This window comes from Numida meleagris, chromosome 2 (genome assembly GCF_002078875.1).
Source record: "Numida meleagris isolate 19003 breed g44 Domestic line chromosome 2, NumMel1.0, whole genome shotgun sequence".
In the NCBI taxonomy this organism is placed as follows: Eukaryota; Metazoa; Chordata; class Aves; order Galliformes; family Numididae; genus Numida; species Numida meleagris.
Window position 1 is genome coordinate 139,304,835 of NC_034410.1, and position 23,578 is coordinate 139,328,412.

A 23,578-nucleotide genomic window follows, 5' to 3' on the forward strand; every position below is an offset into this window, starting at 1 on the left:
GACCTTCAGCACAGCTTAAACTTAAAGAGCTTTTCTACACATACTGCAAACATTCTTTAGAAACACAGCCACAAGTTATGTTTCTGAAATGGATGCTCTGTTAATTGCACAGAAGAGACACAATATGAAATGGCAAAAATACTCTCTTGGGTCTGGAGATGCAGGGAGGCTTGGGTCTGTTGCTGCCTGTTGCACAGGTTGCTTGCACCATAGCTGACAGAGCTGCAATAATACTTCTGCAACACTAGACTATCTTAAAGCTGCAAAGTTATTTTGTTAGATTTTTACATCTTTTTTTAAGGAATATTTTGTTTTCATAGACTCATAGGTTGGGTGGGATTTTTGAAGGATCCCATTAAAAGCAAGTACAATTGGGACAAGCTTCTCATGGCCTTTGCATAACTCCAAAGGTGGAGATTTCACATCCTCTGTGATCCCCTGATGCAGTATTAAACCACTTCCTGGGGGAAAATTTTTCCTGCAGATGAATGGGATTTTTCTTGCTGCAGCCTGTGTCCATTGCCTCTTGTTCTTCATCTGAGGAGATTTTGTCTCTCTCTTCTCTATAACCATATTGCAAGTAGTTGAAAGCAACAATAAGATTGCCCTTCATCCTCTTAAGGTTGTACAAACCCAAATCTCTCAGCTTCTGCTCATATGCTGTGGTGTCCTAATTATAGAAGACTGCTTTAATAGATACGTGTGTCTCATTCTGGGGAACATAAAACTGGAAACAGCACTCCAGATGAGTACTAGAAGTGCAAAACACAGGGAATAATAATTTCCCTTGAACCTTAAAAATTAACTTTTTTTTAAATATGGATCAGATACTAAAAATGGGCAATATTTGTGTATTGAGTCCTACTGAGAATTGTGTACAAATAAATTTCTAATGTATCTGCTTTTGTTTTTCTAATTGGACAAAATGATCAGGAATAAAATTGATACATACTTCATTATCCCGATCCTTCTCCAGGAAGTGACGTGCAACATGACTGGGTAAAATATTCCGCAGCATATTTTCATTGTGCTCCCTTAACTCCTTCATTTCATTGATTTCTTCTTTTGCTTGAACACGCCACAGAAAATCTAGCCTTGCTGTGTATTCAAGCTGTAGTTTCAGAAAGGAAAGAAAGTCAAAAATAAAACCCAACAATATAAGAGTAGACATTGTACTGCCATCCTGGAAGGCTGCTCCTCCCATGTAAGTGCTTCAATAATGCTGGAAAGGTCTTTGACTCAGGAAGAATTTGATTTCATTGCCAGAAAAAGAGATAATTTTTGTGCCTTGTGTATGTTGACTGTTTGAGAGAAATTCTGGGACAAATAACATTTCTCAAGTTGCTGCTATGGTCAGTGGCTAGAAAATTTCATAGTTATTTTCCTTTTAAACACCTTTCTGTTATTTAAATAAAAACAATGGAATCAGACAGGAGATTAGATATGTTCTATATATGTTCTGCTTTTCGTATATGTTTTCAGATGAAATGGATTTCATGAGAAAATAACACAAGTGTGATTCCAAACTCTTAGCAGAGCTAGGTATTTTACTTCTCAAGGATTAGCATCTTTCAGCTAAACTAAATATTAACAGTCCAACACACTTTCAAGGAGGACTTTCAAGTCTTTGACACCAAATGAGATATTTCTACTGTTTGGAAATGCACTTGTTTTTTAAGTCTTTTAAAATATAGTGAGAGATGCACTATCTGGTACCTCCTTGAGTACTCTATCCCTGTTCCATGTATGTGGACAAGACCAACGTTACCAGAACGTTTTGGGGGCACTGCACTAGAGGAAAGATTTCAGGTTTGAATGCAGATGCTACTTTAGCTTGCAAAAGGCCTGCACAAGGGCTAACGAGATACAGCCTTATTGGAAGTGATGGAAATATATCCTTGCATACTATAAACTGAAACAGAAGATGTATCTGTGAGGCTTGAGATGTTCTAAATGGAGATAATAATTAAACACTCATCAGAGGATCATATTGCATCAGCAAATAAATGTATTTTCTAACTGAGAGAGATATCAAATGGTTTGTCAAAAGCTGCTGGAGTAAGGAAGTTGCTGGGACATAACTCACGTACCAAGCTGAAGTAAAGGGCAAGTCTGCAGTGGTGGGAATGACTACAAGGGAGTTCAGGCATTCCGTAGTGACAATCAGATCCACATTTTTATCATCAGCAGTGACTAATGCAAAAGCTCACATCTCTTGAGAGCAGCCCTGAGGAAAAGGATTTGGGGGTGTCAGTTGAAAGACCCAATATGAGCCAGCAATGTGCACTTGCAGCCCAGAAGGCCAATTGTATCCTGGGTTGCATCAAGAGAAGTGTGACCAGCAGGTTGAGGGAGTTGATTCTGCCCCTCTACTTAGCTCTTGTGAGATCCCACCTGGAGTACTGCATCCAGTTCTGGGGCCCCCAACACAAGAAGGATGTTGAGCTGTTGGAGCAGGTCCAGAGGAGGGCCACGAAAATATCCGAGGGCAGGAGCACCTCCCCTACGAGAAGAGGCTGAGAGAGCTGGGGCTCTTCGGCCTGGAGAAGAGAAGGCTCCAGAGAGACCTTACAGTGGCCTTCCAGTACCTGAAGGAGGCCTACAGGAAAGCTGGGGAGGGACTTTTTATAAGGGCATGCAGCAACAGGATGAGGGGAAATGGCTCTAATCTGGAAGAGATTTAAACTAGATATCTGGAAGAAATTCTTTACTGTGAAAGTGGTGAGACACTGGAACAGGTTGCTCATACAGGTTGTGAATATCCCTACCCTGGAGGCATTCAAGGCCAGGTTGGATGGGGCTTTGAGCAACCTGGTCAAGAGGGAGGTGTCCCTGCCTAGAGCAGGGGGGTTGGAACTAGGTGATCTTAACGGTCCCTTCCAATCCAAACCATTCTATGATTCTATGATAAACCTAGCTCAGAATAGCAGCAGCTAATCTTTATATTTTAGATAAATTAATTCTGGTTGTTTATAATCTCATTGTAACAGAAAATTTTTTTCTTAGATCTTCACTGGATAACTGTGATGACACTGATAGTTTAGAGATAAAAAAGATGTGCTATATATAAAATTTGAAAATAGTCTTAAGAGGATGTTCAGATAAGTTCAGATACTTTCTAAAACTAACAAAATTGTAGGGTTATATTCTGGGTTTAGAAACAGAATGACTACAGAATGTCTGACTACGACATGAATCTTGAAATGTTCACATTTTCTAGCACTGCCAGGTATCCCTTAATTAAGCACCTTTAATTTCAATAGTGAGTGAAGAGACAAGAACAAATGTGTTACAAAGAAACCCTATGTCCTGTATATGGCATATAACCCATTCTCTCTCCAGACAATTGCTACATTCAAGGAAATCAGGAAGTGAGGATCAACATTTTAAAGACATAGTATTTTTCGTTTAAGAATGAAAAAGGAGAGGATTTGCATTACAAAGGTACATATTCAACCACTGTAAAGTGTCTAAATAAAAAAAGCAAATATCCTTTCCTCACTGAACTGAAATTTGTATGTAGAAAGATTAATGAAAAGGCCTATGGCATATCAGAACTAGATTTGTACCTTTGTCACTTTTGCAATTGGAACAACCTCCTCCTCCTATTTCCTCATGCCAGCTTGTTTTCCCAGCCATGGAGGTTAAGGGGGTCATGGTTTTTGCAGATAAATTGCTGTGTAGGGATGTTAGTCCTTCCTCCCTTCACAGAGGTCTTTGTTGAGATAAGCTACAGCCCTGACAGCATTGTGTACAAAGCAGTCTGTGCCTGCCCTGTCAAAGTTTAAGCTTTCCTTTCTACTGAAAAGCCCCAGATGAACAATCAGTCAACACTTGCCTGCAACAGAACACTCATCTACAACCTAAAAGAAACCAGAGAGTGTCTTTGACTTCTGTTTCATAGGGTTTCTTTTTAGTTCTAAGTGGGATGGAGGGAGAGGAGGGACTGAGTTTGCTCTGGGCAGTTTTGTTCCCTTTGCAATTGTTAAAGCCTTTTTTTTTAAAAAGCCGTGGTGGTTGCACTCACATGATAGGTTACTTATGTTTTGTGTTTTCACTGGAAATTATTTCTAGCAGAGAGGACTATACGTGATATTGTATTTTGATAAGATTTCAAGGGATGCTTTATGTTCTACTTAACTCATTAAAAGACAAAGCAGTAAACACACTTTAGTATAGAATAATTCTAGCCTCAAAATTGTTCACAATGCTTCTTTCATGTGCTATTTCTCAAGTTTATCTTGCAGAAACACCGTTGCAAAATACTTATTACTTGCTAAAAATGTTTCTAGATGAAATTGAATTTCTAATAGAGAACTAACCTATCTACTTGATGTCATATATCGGTCACAAAACTACATGTAATTACAGTTTTAGCTCAAGAGAATATCTTTATTTCTTGACTGAAAAACAAGATTTTAAGAAAAATCTGACTTTGATTAGGTAGTCTGTGGGAATCGAATGTTGTTTCTGCATTAGAACAAGATAAGAATTTTCTTAATTTCATGGCCTCTGCTGGCATTTGGGTCCTTTATTAGAACTAATAGTTCTTTTCAGGGGTCTTTCTTCTTTATTGGGGTTCTCTGATAGTTTTCATTACTTATTCTCTAGATAAACCTTCCCCAGCAACACATACTCAGTATATAAGTAAAGTAATATATATACATATACATAGCTATAGAGATTAGGTAGATGGAGTAAATTATAGGCACGAAGACTGCAACTCCTGTCTGTCCAGCCATCTGAAATACCTCTGAGCCTTACAAGTTAGAAAAACTACTAATTTTTGGTGCTAGATAGACAGGACCTGAGTAATAGAGAATTTAAGGAGGATAAGTTAAATAATTAACAATATACATGTATGAGCTAGCAACAATTTATGTATAGCCAGCATGAAAATATATGTTTTACATTGTCCTACACATTGCAAGAATATCCTGCACGAGACTGACTGAATCAGAGAACAAGTCGTGACATGCGCAAGGAAGTACCTAAAGAGGCATCGGGAAGGCCTGGCACCGCCCCCCCCCGGTGCTCTTTGTTTAACAAAGGAAGCGTCCTTTAGACAGAATGGAAGAAGCTTTGGAGAAAATCCAAATCAACATGATAAGAAGAGTACTGAGACATCTTGGAAACAGCAAGACGGCGACTGACTGGCACAAGATAGCACATGAATTAACAAGTGTCAGAATGTAATTACCAAATGTAAAGCTTTGGTAAGATTGTGAACTTGGAGTACCAAGCCAATGGGGAAACAGGGGAGGCGGGTAGGCAGGGGGGAGAAACAAGGTACAAAAGCTGTCATACTGTGTTCATAGGTGAACTTTTGCTTGCAGGACGCCCACCATTGCAATTGCAAATAAAATCTGCTTTTATCAGAGATACCGTCCTGATAAATTATTTGGATATTTCCAACAAGTCTCACATAATTTTCTCTTGATAAGAATCCAGCATAAAATTCCATGGTGGGGATTAACTTTAATTTACATCGGATAAAGAACAGTAGAGAATTGTCTGCTCAGAAATGACATGTCCATAAGCTCTATTTTATGAAAGTCATATATTTTTGAAAACCACATAAAAGAAGACATGACTTAAGCTATTCTAATTCAGAATGCTTGTGCAGTTTGTGAGAAGTAAAGCTGTGCTGGAAGACATCTTTATCATAGTTAATGAGCACTCTATCAATTCAGATGATTGAAGGCTTTTTTTTTAATATACTCTGAATTTTTTTTTTACTTGTTTGTATTTACACAGATTGCTTTAGATTAACTTCGCAATAGGAAATAAAACAGCTCAATGGAGTGTTTCTGGGCGCTACTGCTGAATATTCTTAAATTGTTAGATTGGCCCTATGAATCATTCGGGAACACATGCGGAAGTAAGCATGCATCAGGGGCCATTTCCAAGTGCAGTGTGGGTGTAGCTACCTTGTTTTAGGGGGCAAGGAAGATTAATAGATTGGAAAAAGGCAGCGCTGTGCCCACAGGCTTGTGGGCTGGAGAACAGCTTCAAGTACCCTCAGTCAGGCTTTGTAAAATATAGACATTTACATTAATTTGTGATCTGGACAAGCATTACTTGGATTCTGGCTAATGTTTACTGTAATGTTAACTTGGTGTTTTGTTTCTAAACACTTACTCTATCTTTAGAGCAAGTATACTTACTCTCTAACCCTTAGAACTGTATCTTTGCTTATGCTAAGAATTTCTTACCCTTCTAGTACTGCCTCACTCAAATTAGGATCTACAAATGCTGGTATTAATCAGCCTAAACCTCTTCAAAAGAAAATATTTAAGCAAGTTGAACATGCAGGACTGTGTCTAAAGGGAACTGTCACTGCTGCTTCCTTTACTGCAGCGGTCCCTCTTTGTCTTCATGTGAACAGAAACTGCCTAAAGTCAGCATGCTTGATACACAGCACTATAGTGGCTGCCAGCCAGAAGCATTGCAGAGGAAGCATCCTGCTTTCAATGGCTTTTGCTCAATGCATTGTTTAGTTTCAATATTATTTTGAAATCGCAGTTCCTCAGTTCCTTCTCAAGGAAATCAGTCCTAAAGCATTGAGACGTGTAAGTCCTTGTTATGATGTAGGACCAGGTGAAAGAGTTCCTGAAAGTGGTCCATTACCCAAAGAAGTCAGTGCTGGTGCTCATACTTTGTAACTTCAAATTTTCCTCCATCCCACAAATATGATGTTTTTCCCTTATGATCATTCTGAGTCATTTCATGGAAGTTTTATTATTTACTGATTCATTCCCTTACTTCTTTTTTATTTTACGCCTGCTCAAGTGTACTGAAACAGTCAGATGCCCTTGGAATTGTACAAGTACCTAAGATAAATGAGGTCTCATTTGGTCCTTAAACTTATATTAACGACTGCAATATAACTTGTCTGTTGCTGAATACAACACTGCACATGTTCTTCAAGAATGCCAGGCAGTGTAAGATGTAGTCTTTCTTTATTCAGATTCTGCACATGATTTATTAAATTGTTAAAGGTCATATTTTCAAGTGGATAAAAAGGCAGTTGGTATTCTGCAAGTAATTATTGTCACATCCTGCAATTGCTAGGGATATAGGGAATGGTTAAGACAAATGTTTGCGTTACCTGTTGACCGTGATAAAATACGGCTAAAAGGAACATTGCCATCAGTAGTAAAGATGCCTCCTTTGTACCCAGGAAGTCTGTTCTGGATAAATAAAGTAAAATAAAATAAAATACAGTTATTGATTTGTCAGTGTTGTAATTACGCAGAAAGTTCATTCTGTAATCCACCCTGAACTTTTCCTTTTTCTTTAAAAAATGCTCTTTATTTTAAAATTTAACTTAGAAATGCATAATTTCAAGAGGACAGGAGTGTTATTAGAGAAGCAGTCATCAACCCCTCCCAATTAAGTGCTATCCACAAACTTACTTTGTATACGTTCAAGTCTTGCATGCAAGTCATTGACTAAAATGTTAAAGAGAACTAGTCCTAAAATGAAGTCCTGCATAACCCACTAGTGACAGACCTCAGGCCTGTTTTAACCCCATTTGCTGTAATGTTTTGAGCCTGACTCATCAGCCAGTCATTCAACCATCACGTTCTGATTTTGTCTAGCTGTATGCTGAATGTTTTGTCCAGGAGGATATTGTGAGAACAGTATCAAAAGTTTTGCTGACATCCAAAAAGATTACATCAGCTGGTGTCTCTGGGTCAGCAGCAGGTGCAATTTGTTAGAGAACTCCTAAGATAGAAAAACCGGAGTGTGAAAAAGCAGACCTTGATGGAGACTAAACCAAATGGAAACTTGTTTGTGAGTGATCTGACTGAACTGACCTTGTGGGCCTGATGAAGAATTTACAATAAGGAAATGTATTACATTGGGATGAGTCAACAGTATAGAGCAAAAAACAGGCACAAAACGTCTTTGCTGTGTGCAATTTCAAATTCAGTTGTTCCCATTTTGAAGTTGTGAAATACGGTCTCCCAAAGATTTAATCCTGGAAGGACTCTAAGGACAGTAGCCTCAAACATAGAAGTTACATATATCTGTTATTGGATATTATAGTAATGCAGTAATTGTAGAGACAGGTGACACTCACATTGGGTTGCAACACTTTTTATTAAACTAATTAACGTAGCTAAGAAAACAGAGAAACTTCTGGAAATGGAACCTTCAAGTTTGTATCCTAAGATAAAAGGTGAAGCTCAAGTCCTTGCTCTGAGTATGGAGCATCTCAGCTGAGTTCCCTGACTCCTGGATTGCTGTCTGTTCTAAAGAATATTTCTGGCTCTTTCTTTCTTCTCTGCGCTAAAGCCATCAGAGACTTTCATTGCCATGGGGAATACAAACTATTCTGAACCCTCTGAATTTTTCACAAAAGGGAAAACTTTCTTTGCCACATTTGACTAGAGAAAAGAAATTAAAGACAATGATCATGATTTCTACTTCTAGTTTAAGCTCTTGGCCAAAATACTGTTTTCTTACTGCAGCCTGTCATATTTTTGGGGCTCTGTCATGAATATGCTATGCGTATAGAGAAAAGAATTACAACTCAAGTCATTAGCATCTTGGTACTGCAGGAAGCTGTCAAGGAAAGATATGTGTGCAGAGCCTTACAGTGTTACAGATAAAACCATTGTGAGAACTACTTGCACTGAAAATCCTTTTTTTTTTCTTCCGCAAATCTTCAGATATTAGTATTTCTGGCATGCACTTAAATACACAAAGTATCAAATAATAAAGACATGTTTTTCTGAACTAGCAAAATCATTGCTGCTCTAAGTTTGGAGCTGTTTAACACTTGGTACAGCTCTGTTGTGTCACTGGTTCATGAACTCCTCCTCCCGGAAAGGAGCCTGTCCTTCAAACGCCCTCCTAGAAAATGGGATCATCTCTATATTCCTTAGATCTCTGGGAGCTGTGTCTTAATTTTTGAGATTTATACAGGTAAAATCCTGTCCCTAAAAAATCAAATGTTCACTCCTGTTTTCCTAATAGGAGATATAAATTTCAGTTAGTACTGCTGGAGTTTCCAAGACTAGAATCGAGTGATGAATGTGAAACATGAATGGACTATGAAAGACAGAAGAGATACTCTCTGCTCAATATTTAATTATTCTTGTGAAATGAGCATTTAAAAAAAAAGGCCTGAGAAAAAAAAAGTCACATTATAAGTCTTGTTGAATTAGTCATTGTCTCTTGCAACGAACGGTATTCTTAACTATGATGTCATCCAGTATGTGTGTAGTCTGGCAACACTTGACCCTTTACATTTTTTTAATTATTATTTTAATAATAATAACCAGTTCCTAAAGAAAGCTGTGAACACTTACTCTCCATTGTGGTTGAAGTGGTCGTATTGCAGGAAAAGTGTAGCATAAATGGTCTCAGTCAGCAGAGCATAGATTGCAATCATTATGAGAAGTACTGCCAGCTTCAGGACAGAGTTGAGACGAAGAAAGACTGCACAGGTCACCATTGCCAGCACACCAGTGAAGACAAAATACTGAACAGAAAAAAATAGTCATTTCTTTTGTTTATTATATATTCACTCCCTAAGTATCTACATAAATGATCAAAAGATCAGAAGTGTCAAAAAAGATTTGTCTCAAATTTAATGCTCAGGTAGGTCTTCTGAAAGGGTTTGCTATAATTGAATGTTCAATTAAAAATTCTTTTATTTTGCATGGCACCTCCATGTTAGCAGAAATCCTCATCTTTATTGCAATTTCTCATTATTAGAAGGAAATGGGCATCCTGTATCGTGAAAAGAGAAAAGTGAGAGATGCTGTATGTAGTAGTGCACTATTTAATAGTCAACTGAGTAAGAATCTTTTTTTTTCCTTTAGATTCTGAATTTTCACAGAAGGTACATTAATCAGGATAGCAGAGTCATATTCCTGCTTTATCCTTCTCCTGTTCTATCTGAAGAGAGGATAAAGACACAGGTTTGAATGTATTTTTATTCTTATTTTTATTTTTAATATTGCAGGTCAAACTCAGCTTAAAATGTGATGCCTAGAAGTTTTATTTATATTTCATTTTCTAATCTCATCATTGTCTCATTTTTCTCAATGATTAGTCATCCGTCAAATGCAATCCATACACCTGATACTAGATATAGAGACAATCATGTCCATGAGTTATTCAGATATGAAATGGCAACATCAACACCCACAGTCCAAATGTAGTTTAAATTAACTCCCATCATAAAGCTTTAGGAGAGATTGCAGCATTCATTTTTCTCATAACACTTTTCTTTAGTACAGTTCCTCTGTAGAAAAGAGCAACTTACGAGCTGCAACTTACAGCATACTGGTGGCAATGTCATGACACTGCCATATGACTAAGTGACATACACATGACCAACTCATTGATTTTGCAATCTGCTTGCTCATCATAGAGAAGATTTCTTTGCTTCAAATGGAAATTTATAATCACTACATTACAATGACTGCCGTTTTTGCAATATAAGAAATATCAGTCTCATCCACTAGCTTCATACGAATTAAATAGCGTATTTTATTGAGTTGCTGTATTCAATCATCGCTGCATGTTTTTCTAATTGTTTTAAAACATACAAGACAAGCAGCAAAAAGCAGAAATCCAGGTAAATCTGCTGCTCACAAAAAAAGAGAAAGCTGGATGACTTAGTTTGGTCAACCTTTTTCTAATGGCTTTTCTTGTCACTGATTTCAGGGATGAATGAGGATATTACTAGCGAGTTAGGGCTTCCATTTTCCCTAATGATTTTTAATGAAGAAACAAAATTTGTCTCGACTTTTAATGAAATGTGGGTCTTGTCGCATCTCAGCGTCTCATGTCTACTCACATCTCAGCAGTATACTGAACGCTGTCTATGTATTTCCATTGTTCCTGTCTGAATGGCAAGAACAATTTAAAATATTGGGGTACATAAAAGTTCTGGTTGAAATGCTCTATTAAACGGTAAGATTGATTCCTTCTGTAACTTGTATCTGTTTTTTCTACCTATGTTCTGGTTCAGCTTCACAGAGCTATTAAGGCACCTGACTTCACCACCAGTACACAGATCATTGATTCCAGGTAGTAGTTATGTAAATTTTGTGCATCTGTGCCTCAGATTCAAAAGTACCCTCAGAAGTACCTCAGGATAGGAACAGATGTCTGAAAAAGATGCAGATGAATTGAACGTCTGGTTCTTCAGAGGTACTGGTTTGTCAAAATCACACCATAGCTGTGAATAAAGAAAGAAAAGAAACTCAGGGCTATATTGTGCACTGGTGACTAAGTGGCCGGTGGCTGGGCTCAGGGATAGAACTGGCTGACCTACTGCTCTCTGTCCCAGCTTCCTAACTTCCAGGAAGGACTAAATGGACAGCAAGAAGAAAAGAGGGATTAAAGGGAAAAGGGAAAGCTATGCACACTATAGTGATTCTAGGTAGCTTTCCTTTGCAATCCTCTTCCCAAAGTGGAAAAATGAGCTCCTCCAAGAGTTTCAGAGAACTGACATTGGACTTTCAAGGATTACCCCTTGAAAATGTTTATACTGTGCTATAAATTATAGAGAAAAAATATTAAAATGTGAACATAAAATCAGACTGTATGTGTACAATTTCTTTCAGGCAGGGTTTCCTGCTTATTGGCTATAGATGTTATCCTTCCAGAGATGGGACAAATTCCCATGACACTGTGCAGAATTGGCATGGGTCAAACCATAATGGGGCTCCAGAACTATAAGTGAAACATGCAGAATGGAAGTAAATGAAAAGTGGTTCATTATACAATGTTTTTGAGAACTGCATTGGGGAAAATTTCAGAAAATACTGCTTTTTACTCTTATGGCCTGCCTTCATTTTAATGGTATTTCAAACTAGCTATATTAAATATAACAAAACAGCAGTTTTGAGTCATAATACATTGAGGACTAAGAACATGGGGAAAAAAATGATTAATGGTTTCATATTTTGACAGTTAAAGCAGATGGAGTTTCCTGTCACATATATTAGTCCAATCTGGATGTTTATACTAGGTCATTTCATCAACTTGTTATATGCAAGCTAGTTCCCCTAGCCCTCTTACTAACAGAGAGTTTTTTTTTAATGAAGTCTGACTACTTATAATTAAATTTTAATGAATTTTGAACTTGGAACTCTCTTGTTTTATCATTCAGTAACTTGGTCATCTCTACAGCACAGCAGCATTTTCTAGATTGTCTGTGCAGCCTCGCATGACAACTGATAATGATACCTTCTTCAAATTCATGAGGTGTGCAGTACCTCTCTGCAGGGCAGAGTTCCATGACAGCCAGCCTGGGTGCCTTTTTAAAAGATATTCAGGATTAGAAACTTCTTTTCAATTTTTTTGAGTATAAGAATGTATTGATGTAGTGAACCACAGAACCCACCTGGTGAAACCAAAACCTTATGATTCTTATTAGAAAGCATCCAAGTCTTACTCCCCTACAGCTGGCTGAATTTGGACTCAATGGATGCACATAGCTGCATGACTGGGCTGCATTATTGGCTCTTAAGTACACGTAGACCCCTACAGAGTGTTGCAGTCCACCATATGGAAACCAGTAGCTTATGATACTCACTTTTTTAGTGGTGTACAGAAAGTAGTTAAAAACAATCTATTATTATAGTAAAATTTTGTTATGTGAAATAATGAAATTATGAAGATGGTTTGGTTTCTTGTAGAAGTGAGGACTTGAATATATGACAATAAGCGTTACTTTTTCTTGTCTTATAGATGACCACTCAAATAAGAGTAAAAACAATTACATTTCTTTGACTGTTTTTGTATTAGCCAACCCACAAATTACAGCAGAATCAATCTATCTTCAAAAATGACCAACAACAAGCCATGCAGAAAATCTTGTTATCAAAATATTCATAACAAATTGAGTGTAGTCACCTTGTTCCAAGAGCAAAATTCATTATAGCAAAACCTAATATTTTTCAAATTTAATTTAAAACACTCTAAATTCTAAACACTCCTTAGTGACCTATACTATAATGTACCAGTGTCCTCATCTTTAAAAAGCTTTCAGCCCTGTCATTTACCATATTTATATCTTCTCAGTGAAAACATTCTTTCTCCAACTGACTCTCTTGTCAGTGACTATCACAAAGGAACCAAGACAGGTGCTGAGTCCTAGCATACTGGCAATCCAAATTCAATCAAGGAAGAATGACAGAAATATAAATAATATGACCTGATATTTGTTAGCAAAAGATGACACAAATCAGTGAAATATCAGATTTCAGTATAATTACTGCAATTACATAATAATTGTAATTATTACAAAATAATTATTGTTGCTGTCGTGTTGTTATAGCTGCTATTATTTTTATTGTCACTAAATGCTTTCTTGGTCTCATCTATGAAGAACAAAGTTCAGATGAAAAAGCACAGATAAATCATAACTGAAAGGTGCCATAGGAGATGAAACTGGTGAAAATGTTATTTTTTATCTATTAATGTGATATTTACTTCCTTCTTGGCTCAGGCTTCAACACCTGACAAGCTGTGTGATATGATTATCTGTCTAATTCATGCAAAGCTGTCTCATATTTCTGAGGACATCCAGATAATCAGGACTCTACTGTGTTTGATTCCATGTTAAATGTCCTCCACAGACCTAACTCTTACTATGTGACTGAATAGAGCCAGGCCCATAGTATCTAATTAGCAATATCTTTATCTAAGTACAATTGCTAAGCTAAGCTTAATACATACCTTTCCTCAGTTACACTGACAAAATTTGCTCAGGGTTTGTAATATCTGCGTCTTAGTGGAAGCATGTACACTGGGAGTCCGGTTAGACTAAATTCCCTGTATGGGCAGTGGAGAGAGGAAAATCTCTTTATCGGGACCAGTATGATCAAAAGACATCTTTGGGGATACCTTTTTTTCTGCACTGCTTATAAAAAGATCTGCGAGTGACTGAGTCCATAGTTTGATGCTTCAGTGAAAGTGAATCTGGGCTGAAGGAGTCTGTTAAAACCACTAAATGAGCAAATGGCAAGTTATGGTTAGAATTTAGGATTTTTAACTTTCCTCCTGCAATGATGTTACTGGCCCGACGTCACGTGCTCTGTAGGTATGTGCTGGTTTTGTTGACCCTTCTCATTTTTTAGTAGGATAATTCTTAGGAAAAATGTGAGTTGAGGAATGTAATATTTACAATCATTACTTGGACTAATAGTCTTTAAGAAAATATAGGAGAATGTCAAAAAATGAATTGTTCTCAAACTGTGGATATATTGAACAGAAATTAGCAGGAGGGCTTTAAACATAGATGATTCTTATGAGGAAAAATAATTAGATATTTCAGAAATACATAGTTTAAGCAACAAACTGAATTTCCTGAAGCTGTGGTACTTTGCCTTTTATATTTAAATCATAGCTGGCTTATAAACACATTAGTTAGCAAGTCCTTTAGCAAGCTTAATAATTCATAAATTATTTTTTCCTGTATAATAATCCCTGGTTCCCTACGAAGCTTACAATATTTATGATGGCTCCAAGAAAATTAATCAGAATAGATGCAAATATAATGACATTCCTGGCCAAGTAGGTCTCATTAATCCAGCAGCAAGTTTTCCGGAGCATTAAGGGTAAACATTTGTAATCCTCTGCTGTGGTGATTAGCACAAGAGCGGAGTGCAACATAATCAGAATAGAAAATTGAATGACCATTGGTATCACCCTGGGAAGAAAAAAAAAGAGAGAATCCAGCATTAAACTTCATCACTATACCACCGCTAACAAAAATTAATGTCCCAACAGTTAGCTCTAGGAAAAATCAGTTGTCATAAATTCGAGACAATTAGTTCAGGGAAATAAAGACAGAGAAAGAAGAGATTTGTTCTTGTTCCATGTGTCTGCCATTGCTTCACATTGTTTCTTGCAGAGAAATTGCTGTTGAAGAAATAAGCCAAGGAAATCACTGCCAGTACCTCTGTCTGTCTAACTAGTGTCTGACCAATCAGAATCTTCATTCTTTCAGGACATGGTTGTCTCTTAAGTCGCTTTTAGAGCAAATCTATTCATACTGTAGGATTTTGTCTCCACATATATATAAACTGGTTCCCTCTGCAGTAGATTAGTAGGTTTGGAAAAATGAGATTTTGTATACAGCACAACACAAAATCACAAAGTCTTACAATTACTCTGTACTGTTGGTTGTAGATTGAGACCTCAGAAGTGACTAGTACAATGATGCAGCCTGATTTCTGACATGTCAGGATATGATAACTACAGAAATGCAAGATTTCCTTAATTTTAAGTAATAGTGAGTCAACTGCAGCTAAGAATAGGATATAATCAATTTCCCCCCCAAAAATAACACTATCCAGATCTACTGTTTTCACAGAAGCCCTTTAAAATAGAAATCAGATGAAAATGTGTTCTGTGGTCCAAACATTGAATGGACAATTCAATTCCTTTGAATAAACCATTAAAGACAAAATTTTGTCTAGTCCATCTTTCATTATATTTTTCTAAATCTGTTCTTTTTTTTTTCCTTGCTTAAATCTAGGACATGAAGTCAATCAAGTAAATGACACACTTGAGAAATGTGGAAAATTATTTTACTTCACTCAAAAAAAAGCGCACTTACAGCAATGCAGCTATGGCTTTTATGTACAGTTCCTACTCTAAAAACAGTTCCTACTCTAAATTAATGAGAATTGGAGTGTGGAATTTCAATACACAGAAAAGGAGGCAGTAGTTAGCAAAGCATTTTTCTTAAGAAACATGTATTAACTGGTACGCATAAGATACATATGTGAATGATGATAGCTTTTGTAGTACTAAGTTATGTTACAAAACATTTTTAAATGATACATGAAAAATATGAAAATGGAAGTTCTGTGCTCTAATGAGCTGAAATAAGGTGAATTACACATTAATGTCCCTTGAGAGCTTCCATGTAGTAATATTATATTTGAAACTCTTCTGATGATGTACTATTGGTACACAATGTTATCTTATACTTATTTCAGCATTTCATTCCCACAAGATTTTCCAGATGTTTGTACGTGACAAGTACAGAAAACAGTGGAGCTTCCCCAAAAAGTCCCAGCGAAGTAAATCTTGCTTTTGAAAGAAAGAAGAATGTAGCTAGTGAAGACATACTGCATTATGAAGGGAAGAATGAATAATGAAGAAATAAAGACTGGAGGAAGACCACAGATTTCATGATATGCAGCTAAAACTTTTGTGACAAGAGTCACAGGATTCACTGAAAGTTCCAAGGACACCAAATAGACTATTTGATGATGCCGAGAGCAGCTTCTGTCTGTGAAAAGACACAAGAAGCCATTGATGTTTTCTATAAAATAAAATATGGTCATAGATACACTGAGGATACACTCGTGAACAGAATCTCAGAAAAAGGATGTGGGTGTGAAATCAGAAATCTGGGAGACAAATCTTTTTTTGATGGAACTGATAATGCATGGACACTAATATTCTATTTTCTCCCTTACTACTGTATATACAGAGTTCAGAAGTAATACACAGTCCATGACAGCAGACTATCCTGTGAAAAAAAATACAAAAAATTAAGATAGTTAAGAGAGAGCAATAGAGTCAAGGGAGATAAAATAAAGACAGGGAAAAGTTGGACAATATGGTCATGGAGAATTAGTCAACAGGGCTTATCAAGAGAGCTGTGAAGTTTAGGATAAGATTCATCTTACTACAAAGAAGTCTCATATTTATTCAACTGAAAAGCACCTTGCGATCCACTGATTGACTGGTTCTCTAGTGGCTATATTTTGAACCCAGAGTTTAGACACTGGGTTAAAAAAATTGTGTGAGATGAATTCCTTCAGTTTAATACACTGGAATACTCTGCAATAGCCTTCCTACTTTCCAAAGCCATATGACTGAAATCCTCTTTGGAACTGATAGTTTCTATCTATATCTTAGATATATATAGACTGTCTATTTATGCATATGTAGCCCATCATTGCTGCTGACCTAGCCTGACCCAGCTTTAAATGAAACCAGAATAAAGCTTTAAAAAAGATTAGGGTCAAGTCTCAAGATGTCAGACCACAGGACAAAAAACGTGAGTTCTTATTTCAATTTTCCACACTCTAAATTTAGGACAAAATGTTATTGCATTATAGTACCATACAGAGAGCATCTAGGAGCCTAAATCTGGAATATGAATCCAAAAAATGCAACACAACCTGCTTAGGTGCCCGGGAAAACATGGCCTTGTTTTTGTTCATATTAAATATGTAAAGAATGACCATTCTTCTGTTGTGCCTATACAACTGAATGTTGATGTGTTTCTCTCTTGTCTAAGTCTTAAGATGAAAACAAAATTAAACTCCTCACATCTAAGACCTCCAAAGGGTCAGTCTAGTATCTCTGTTAAGATTATATTGACGGCATATTGATAAGATGAAGTTCAGCAGAAAATATAGGGAGGTTAGAGGAACAGGAACAACAGCAACATACGTTGCTGCCAAAGAACTTTTCTCTGAAGTGGAACACCAGGGTTAGACACCCTCTTCACTGAAGAAGAAACTCAGGGCCAAATGATTTTCTTCCCAGAAGTTCCTCTAATGTCAAGATCAAATAAGGTTTGAAACTGAGCTTTTGCATTCCCTCTTCCTGATGCACAGTTGGAAATAAAGAGTTGCGAAGCCAGAAGGAAAATTTATGTAAAACAAAGCATGCAGATGTCAAAATGAAGAGTTTCAAATCTGTTTTTCTCCCCTCACAAGAATAACATGAGGAAAAACTGTCAGAAATAACTGTAGCACAGAAGTTCGCCCTACTATCATCTATTGTCCATGTGAGCATACAGAAAGATCATTGCAGGAGATTAATCAAATTCCCAGGATTTTCAGATGGAGAAGATGGATCACTGTAAGACTGGCAATGTAACTTAATGGCTTCAGAGAGGATAATTACAGCAGAAATATGGCATTAATTTATGTCACATAATATCCCCGACTCAATATTTCAAAGCATGAAAACTACTGCTAATATTCTTAAATTCTGTGAGGTTCTTGTCAGGGAAAAATATGAACTGATCCAATATTTATCCTGTAGGAGACAAATGTAAATTGAGATAAAATGCAGAAACTCCCAGACACAGTAGATAGTGATAGAAAGTAGATGTAACAATAGAAAGATGATTCCCTTATTGAACACACAGATCACGGCAAACTATCTGGAAAAGTCCCTGCAGATACTTCATGATGATTTAAATAATGTTTTCTTTCACTGTTTCAAAAAATTCCCAAAAGACTCAGCTCATAAAATATTCTAATGTATTTAGGCAAATACATAATTCCATCCCTGTTCAACAGAGCATTGAAGCATTCATTGAAAGGCACTTAATTGTGTTGTTAGGAAATGGGTAAATTACCATGAGGAGTGTGAATTACACAGTTTGAAAGCTATTCCTTGGAAATTATGTCCTTGTTACTCCCATAGGGTAGTTTACTTCTCTGATATCTACTAGAGATATAAACGTAAGTATGTAGGATTTTCTGAAAAAAATTCTGCCTAACTTAGTAAATACTTTCTTCATGTGCTCAGCAAGTTTACTCAAAACCTGCTATTTTAGTGTTGCTCAGCTATTGACTAGTCTTCATTTAAAAGCCATGTTTTGTTAATACTGAAAAAGATTTTGAAGCAGAATATAAAAAATTGCAAATGGAAGACCAAAATTTGCCTTCTTAAATCTTTATAGTGGTATTCAGCTCCTGAAAGAACATAAGAACAGCCATAAAGTATCTGTGCACTTATTCAAATGTTTCTCAAAAGGGATAATGGTAAATACTCTTTCCCCAGATATCTTCCCAGCTTCTAACAATCAACATTTAAGAGCATTCCTGAGGCCAACATTCCAAGATTTTACTTAAAAAAACTCTGCTGATCTTATCTCATAGGAACTATCTAAACTTTATTTCCATTTACTTATAATTTAAAGCCCATTTAACTTTCAGTTAAAAAAGATCTGCAAAGAATCTCTGACATGCTGGAGGAAACACAACAGTACCATGCAATATGGGAAACCAGAATGTGAGACAGTTGCAGGCATGGTGGCTGCGTGACTCTGTCTCCATTAACTCCAGTGGCACCAGATACCCTCACGAGAATTAAGAGAGATAAATCTGTGCACATAGAAGAAATGTCATGTATTTTTGCTATTATTGCAGTGATTGATATAGCAGCAGAAATAATCTTGGAAAATGGGTTCCATTAATAAGAGCCATAAATCTTCTTATACATATTGAAAAAAACATAAAAGTAACAGCTACAAGGAGTAAAGCATTTTTAATGTACTTTGTGAGAAGGACTTCAGACAAGCAAACTTACTAGTATTAGAACACTATAGCACAAAAGGAACAATGCAAGGTCAGATACTACTCTGGGTATTTTGTTATCTAAGAACAACTATGAAACACATAGAGTGTGCAGTTGTTTGTGTCTAACCACAATTTGGTTATTCTGAGACATAAATGTGGTGAACCAGATCTTCCAGGGATGATCCAAGAGATATTGCTACATTAATGTAACATAAGCTTCATATTTCATATACAAATACTGTATTTTCAAAGTTATTCTCCAGGAACACATAGACTAAGTTTCATCTGAGTGGTAGAAACCACTTGAGAATTATGATTTTCTAGACACATCCATTTTAGTACTTTCTCTGCTAAAACACAAATGAGATTAGAGGTATATTTTGTTGAATAGTAGATAAAAATGATACTTAGTGAGTTTGACTATGTTACACACATCAGCATAGAGTTTACAGCTATGTCACAGTTTCTTCACTTTGTTAGGAACCTGTTGTTTGGTCAGACCCAGGTAGAAGCAGATGTGGGAGAAGGTCCACCAGATCACCTATTGCTGTTGCTTTATAAGGGAAGAATATTGCTTTCCTCAGCTGGGTAGTATGTATCATAATACAGTACAGCAATGCTACTTTTTTATGCAGCATGTAAGAAACAAAAACAAAGCAATCACTGATTCCCAAGGTGATTATCAGTAAGTTAGCAAAGAAGCAAGATTCTGGATTATGAACACTGAACTAAAAGCAGCAGACCATACTGTGCCGAACTTTTGTAAGCCAAAGTTCAAACTTATCTCAGTGGGGGTTCTTCTTGAAAACTGAACAATATAATCCATATATTACAATACAATCAGTAGATTCACATAAAAATGAGAAGCTTCAGATGATATGATACAAAAGTAGATAACAAAGGGTAGGAGGGGAAGGTCAAAAATATTTTCAAAGAGTTTCAGGAACAAACAAAATTTATTGACTCATTTCACATATAGAAATGTTATCCCACAGTTTGGTTATCCCAAGAGTGCTTTCAGATATATAGCAATGTATCTCTGTATTTACCTGGAAGAAGGAAGTAAGCTTTGGATAGCAGTGATGAATACGAGAACAATAAATGCGCATACCAAGTTTGATTTGAATACTTCATCCCGCATTTGAGAATACTGGAATAATAATAATAAAAAAAGGTAAATTAGTTGTTAGCTCATGTAGTGATTTCATAAAGATTATCAAGAGAAGTCTCTAATTTTGATTTTCACTATGAAGTTGCTTTATTGACTGTCTCTTTTTCCAATACACCTGCATTAAAAGAACAAATGTGTATTAGAGGCTTGCACTGCTGTGTGGAGTGTTAAAAACATAATTGCTTTGCCAAAGGAATTCACCCCCACCTGAAGGCAAACACTAAAGTCAGCTGTGACTGTCTGCATGAATTGTATTACAGAGGTGTCTCTGTGCTTGACAGATTTATGACATTCTGTTTTCTTTTTTACTTAAAAAAAAAAAAAACCAACAAAAAAACCCTCAGTTTTGGACATTTTGTGACTTGGATGTGGGTCATTATCTCTACATATGAACATACCCAGAGGCTATATAGGAACATATCAATGTTGGCGTTCTCCATGGAGAAAATGAGGGTATTATTGTGTAAAGGATCATTTGAAGTGCATTATTATTATAATTTATTGCAAAAGTATTTGTCCAGCATATCAGACCACTGAATATACCAGCAGGATCCATTCTATGGGGGTTACCAAGAAATGGAGTAACAGATACATCAGTGGATCAGTTTAAGTGGAAATGTTGCCTGAATCCTCAGCTGGTATTAAACAACACTAATTCAACAAAACTCTAATCATTTATAGTAGATGAAGATTAGTCCTAAGATGTATTTATCCCAGAGTGATGATACTACATTTTCTCCAGCTTATAAAATCTCCTTCCATAGGAGCTTGCTCCAGCCATTTTACTTTCTCGGAACAATATCTCCATTTTATTTAATCTCTTGCTGTTTTACACTAGCTGACAGTTACACGTGCAGAAGAAGAGTCAAAAAAATACCACCTATGAGCATCTTTCTTCAGGAGTTTGGAAATAAGGCAAATTGTGGTTATAAATGCCCAGAAAGTGTTATAATTGAGAAAAATGAACTGTGTCACGAACATGCACTGAAAGAGCTCAGCTATAAACTACTGCATTTTACTACTAAACTGCTTTTGAATGAAGATCCTTTCAAGATTTAGGCTATAAACATTATTTCATAGAATCGTGGAATCACAGAATCATTTGAGTTGGAAGAGACATTTAAAGGTCATCTAGTCCAACTCCCCTGCAATGAACAGGAGCATCTACATCTATATGGATAGACTCAAGATTCTGAAACTAGGAGAAAGGCTTCTCCGTTCTCTGCTCCCATTCACTTTGAGTAAGTGATGTGTTTATTTGTCGGTGCCTTTCATTCTGGATCTTCCTCTGCCATGATTATACCCTGTATATGCTGTTGTCAGAAGCAGCAACACTTTGACATGATTTTTGATGGTGCTCACAGACAACTCCATTTCATTTTGCTGCTGAAAGCACAGAGGTACTGACCTCTATTTCATTTGCAGGGAAAGAGAACTGCATCAGTATGCTTAAATAATGGACAACACGGGTGGATTTTTTTTTTTTTTTTTTTTTTTGGTGGCACAAAAGACACGTGTCTTAAAATATAACAGGAAATTGGAAATTCCAGTTATTCCCTAGGGAAATTATAGACAATGAATTGAATGAAATACAAACATGGAATTGCCTGCTGTGTCAAGCATTATGTCAAAAGCATGAATGCTGTTTTCTAATCAGTAAGAGTGCTGTGATGAGAAATTGTTAGTTTCTCTAAGGCAGTACCAACGCTGATGATGAACATAGCACTTTTCTAGCAGCCAATCCCTTAATGGCTTGGAGAAGGATAGATTAAGTCTCAAGGCTCTTCCAGAAGTATGGGGAGGCATGTGGCCAGCTGGTGTGGCAGGAATAATCATGATGAGACCTAAAAAAATTGTAGTTACAATGTCCCACAGACCTAACATGCACTGGCGTGACTTGATCATGGTGCAGAAGAGACTCATCATGCTTCCCCTGGGACTTGAGCCCTTTGCCTGGAGCTCTGAACTGTTGGGTGGCACTGTTTAGCTACGTCCATCCAGCTAGCTAAAATTTAGCTCAAATAAGAAAGGCCAAGGTTCCTCCATTGAGTAATGGTGCACATTCCCCACCTCTCAGCTTTTCCTAGGGCTCCTTGGAAGGAGGTGGTGCTCGACATGCCATGGTCTTCACATGTTCACCTAGAGTTTTTGTGCACTGGAAAGGAAGATGGTTGGTGCTATGTTCACTGCTGATCTTCTAGATGAAAGGGAAGACAGTGGTTTTATTTTTAGTTTTTCTCCCAGAGCAATGGAAAATCTTCTGTAGCTTCTGCTGAGCAGGGACAGAAGATGGAAATTCAAGGCAGGGGAAGAGATGGATGAACTTCCGAGGAGACCAAAGAGTAGATACAGACCCTACTGATGATCAATAACAGAAAAGAAGATGACCAAGAGGCTCAGAACTTGCCAAGTGTTTCTTGCACTGATCCCTGGGAAGCAACTGGAAGTTTCTGGGTTGAAGGAAAGATGTGTAGCTAATCTCTGCAAGGATACATGATACAAGAAGGGAGAGATTTGCTTCATAGTCATTGAAGTTCTCAGCCACCTGAGCTTCTGATACTGAGAAATTCAGATATTTAGGAACTCAGATATTTAGGTATAATTTTGACATAAGAAAAACTGTACTGAGAAAGCCTTTTTGATGTTTTCTGTGTGCTCACCTCACAGAAAATACACAGACTCTTCAACTCTTAGCCCAGACTGGTTTATGATAGTAATACAAATACACAGAAAGGCCTAAGATATGTTTATACAAATCTTTATACTGGAAACTTTCCTTAACAAAAATCCTACCAGAAAGCAAATCACAGTACGCCATTACTATTACTTATTCTCTCTGAAAATATATATTACTAATGTTTCCAAGTCATTGATATCAAGGTGGAACATCATAATGATATCTTTTAATTTTTGGAAATCATGTAAAGTATTATCAGATTTTCCTTATGAGCCATTACGTATTTGAAAACCCTTAGTGTACTTTCATGCTACCATTAGAAGTAGTCTCCAGTGATGTCTTTTTCACTCTGTCTGCCTACATCCTATTTGTGAAAATAACCTCTAGCAAAACTGAGAGTAAATTAGTCTC

General features: G+C 36.7%; 1 protein-coding gene across 4 annotated transcripts in view; it reads right to left on the reverse strand.

Moving 5' to 3' along the window:
* The window catches only part of ADCY8 (adenylate cyclase 8), a 125,871-nt gene that overhangs the window by 12,112 nt on the left and 90,181 nt on the right, over nt 1-23,578 (reverse strand). For all 4 annotated transcript variants that reach the window (XM_021388123.1, XM_021388122.1, XM_021388124.1 and 1 more), the window contains 6 exons: nt 20,369-20,469; nt 14,485-14,686; nt 11,117-11,206; nt 9,324-9,496; nt 7,112-7,193; nt 953-1,111 (listed from right to left, as the gene is read on the reverse strand). In XM_021388123.1, the coding sequence (XP_021243798.1) occupies nt 953-1,111; nt 7,112-7,193; nt 9,324-9,496; nt 11,117-11,206; nt 14,485-14,686; nt 20,369-20,469 (807 nt within the window). The remainder of the gene's footprint in view (nt 1-952; nt 1,112-7,111; nt 7,194-9,323; nt 9,497-11,116; nt 11,207-14,484; nt 14,687-20,368; nt 20,470-23,578) is intronic.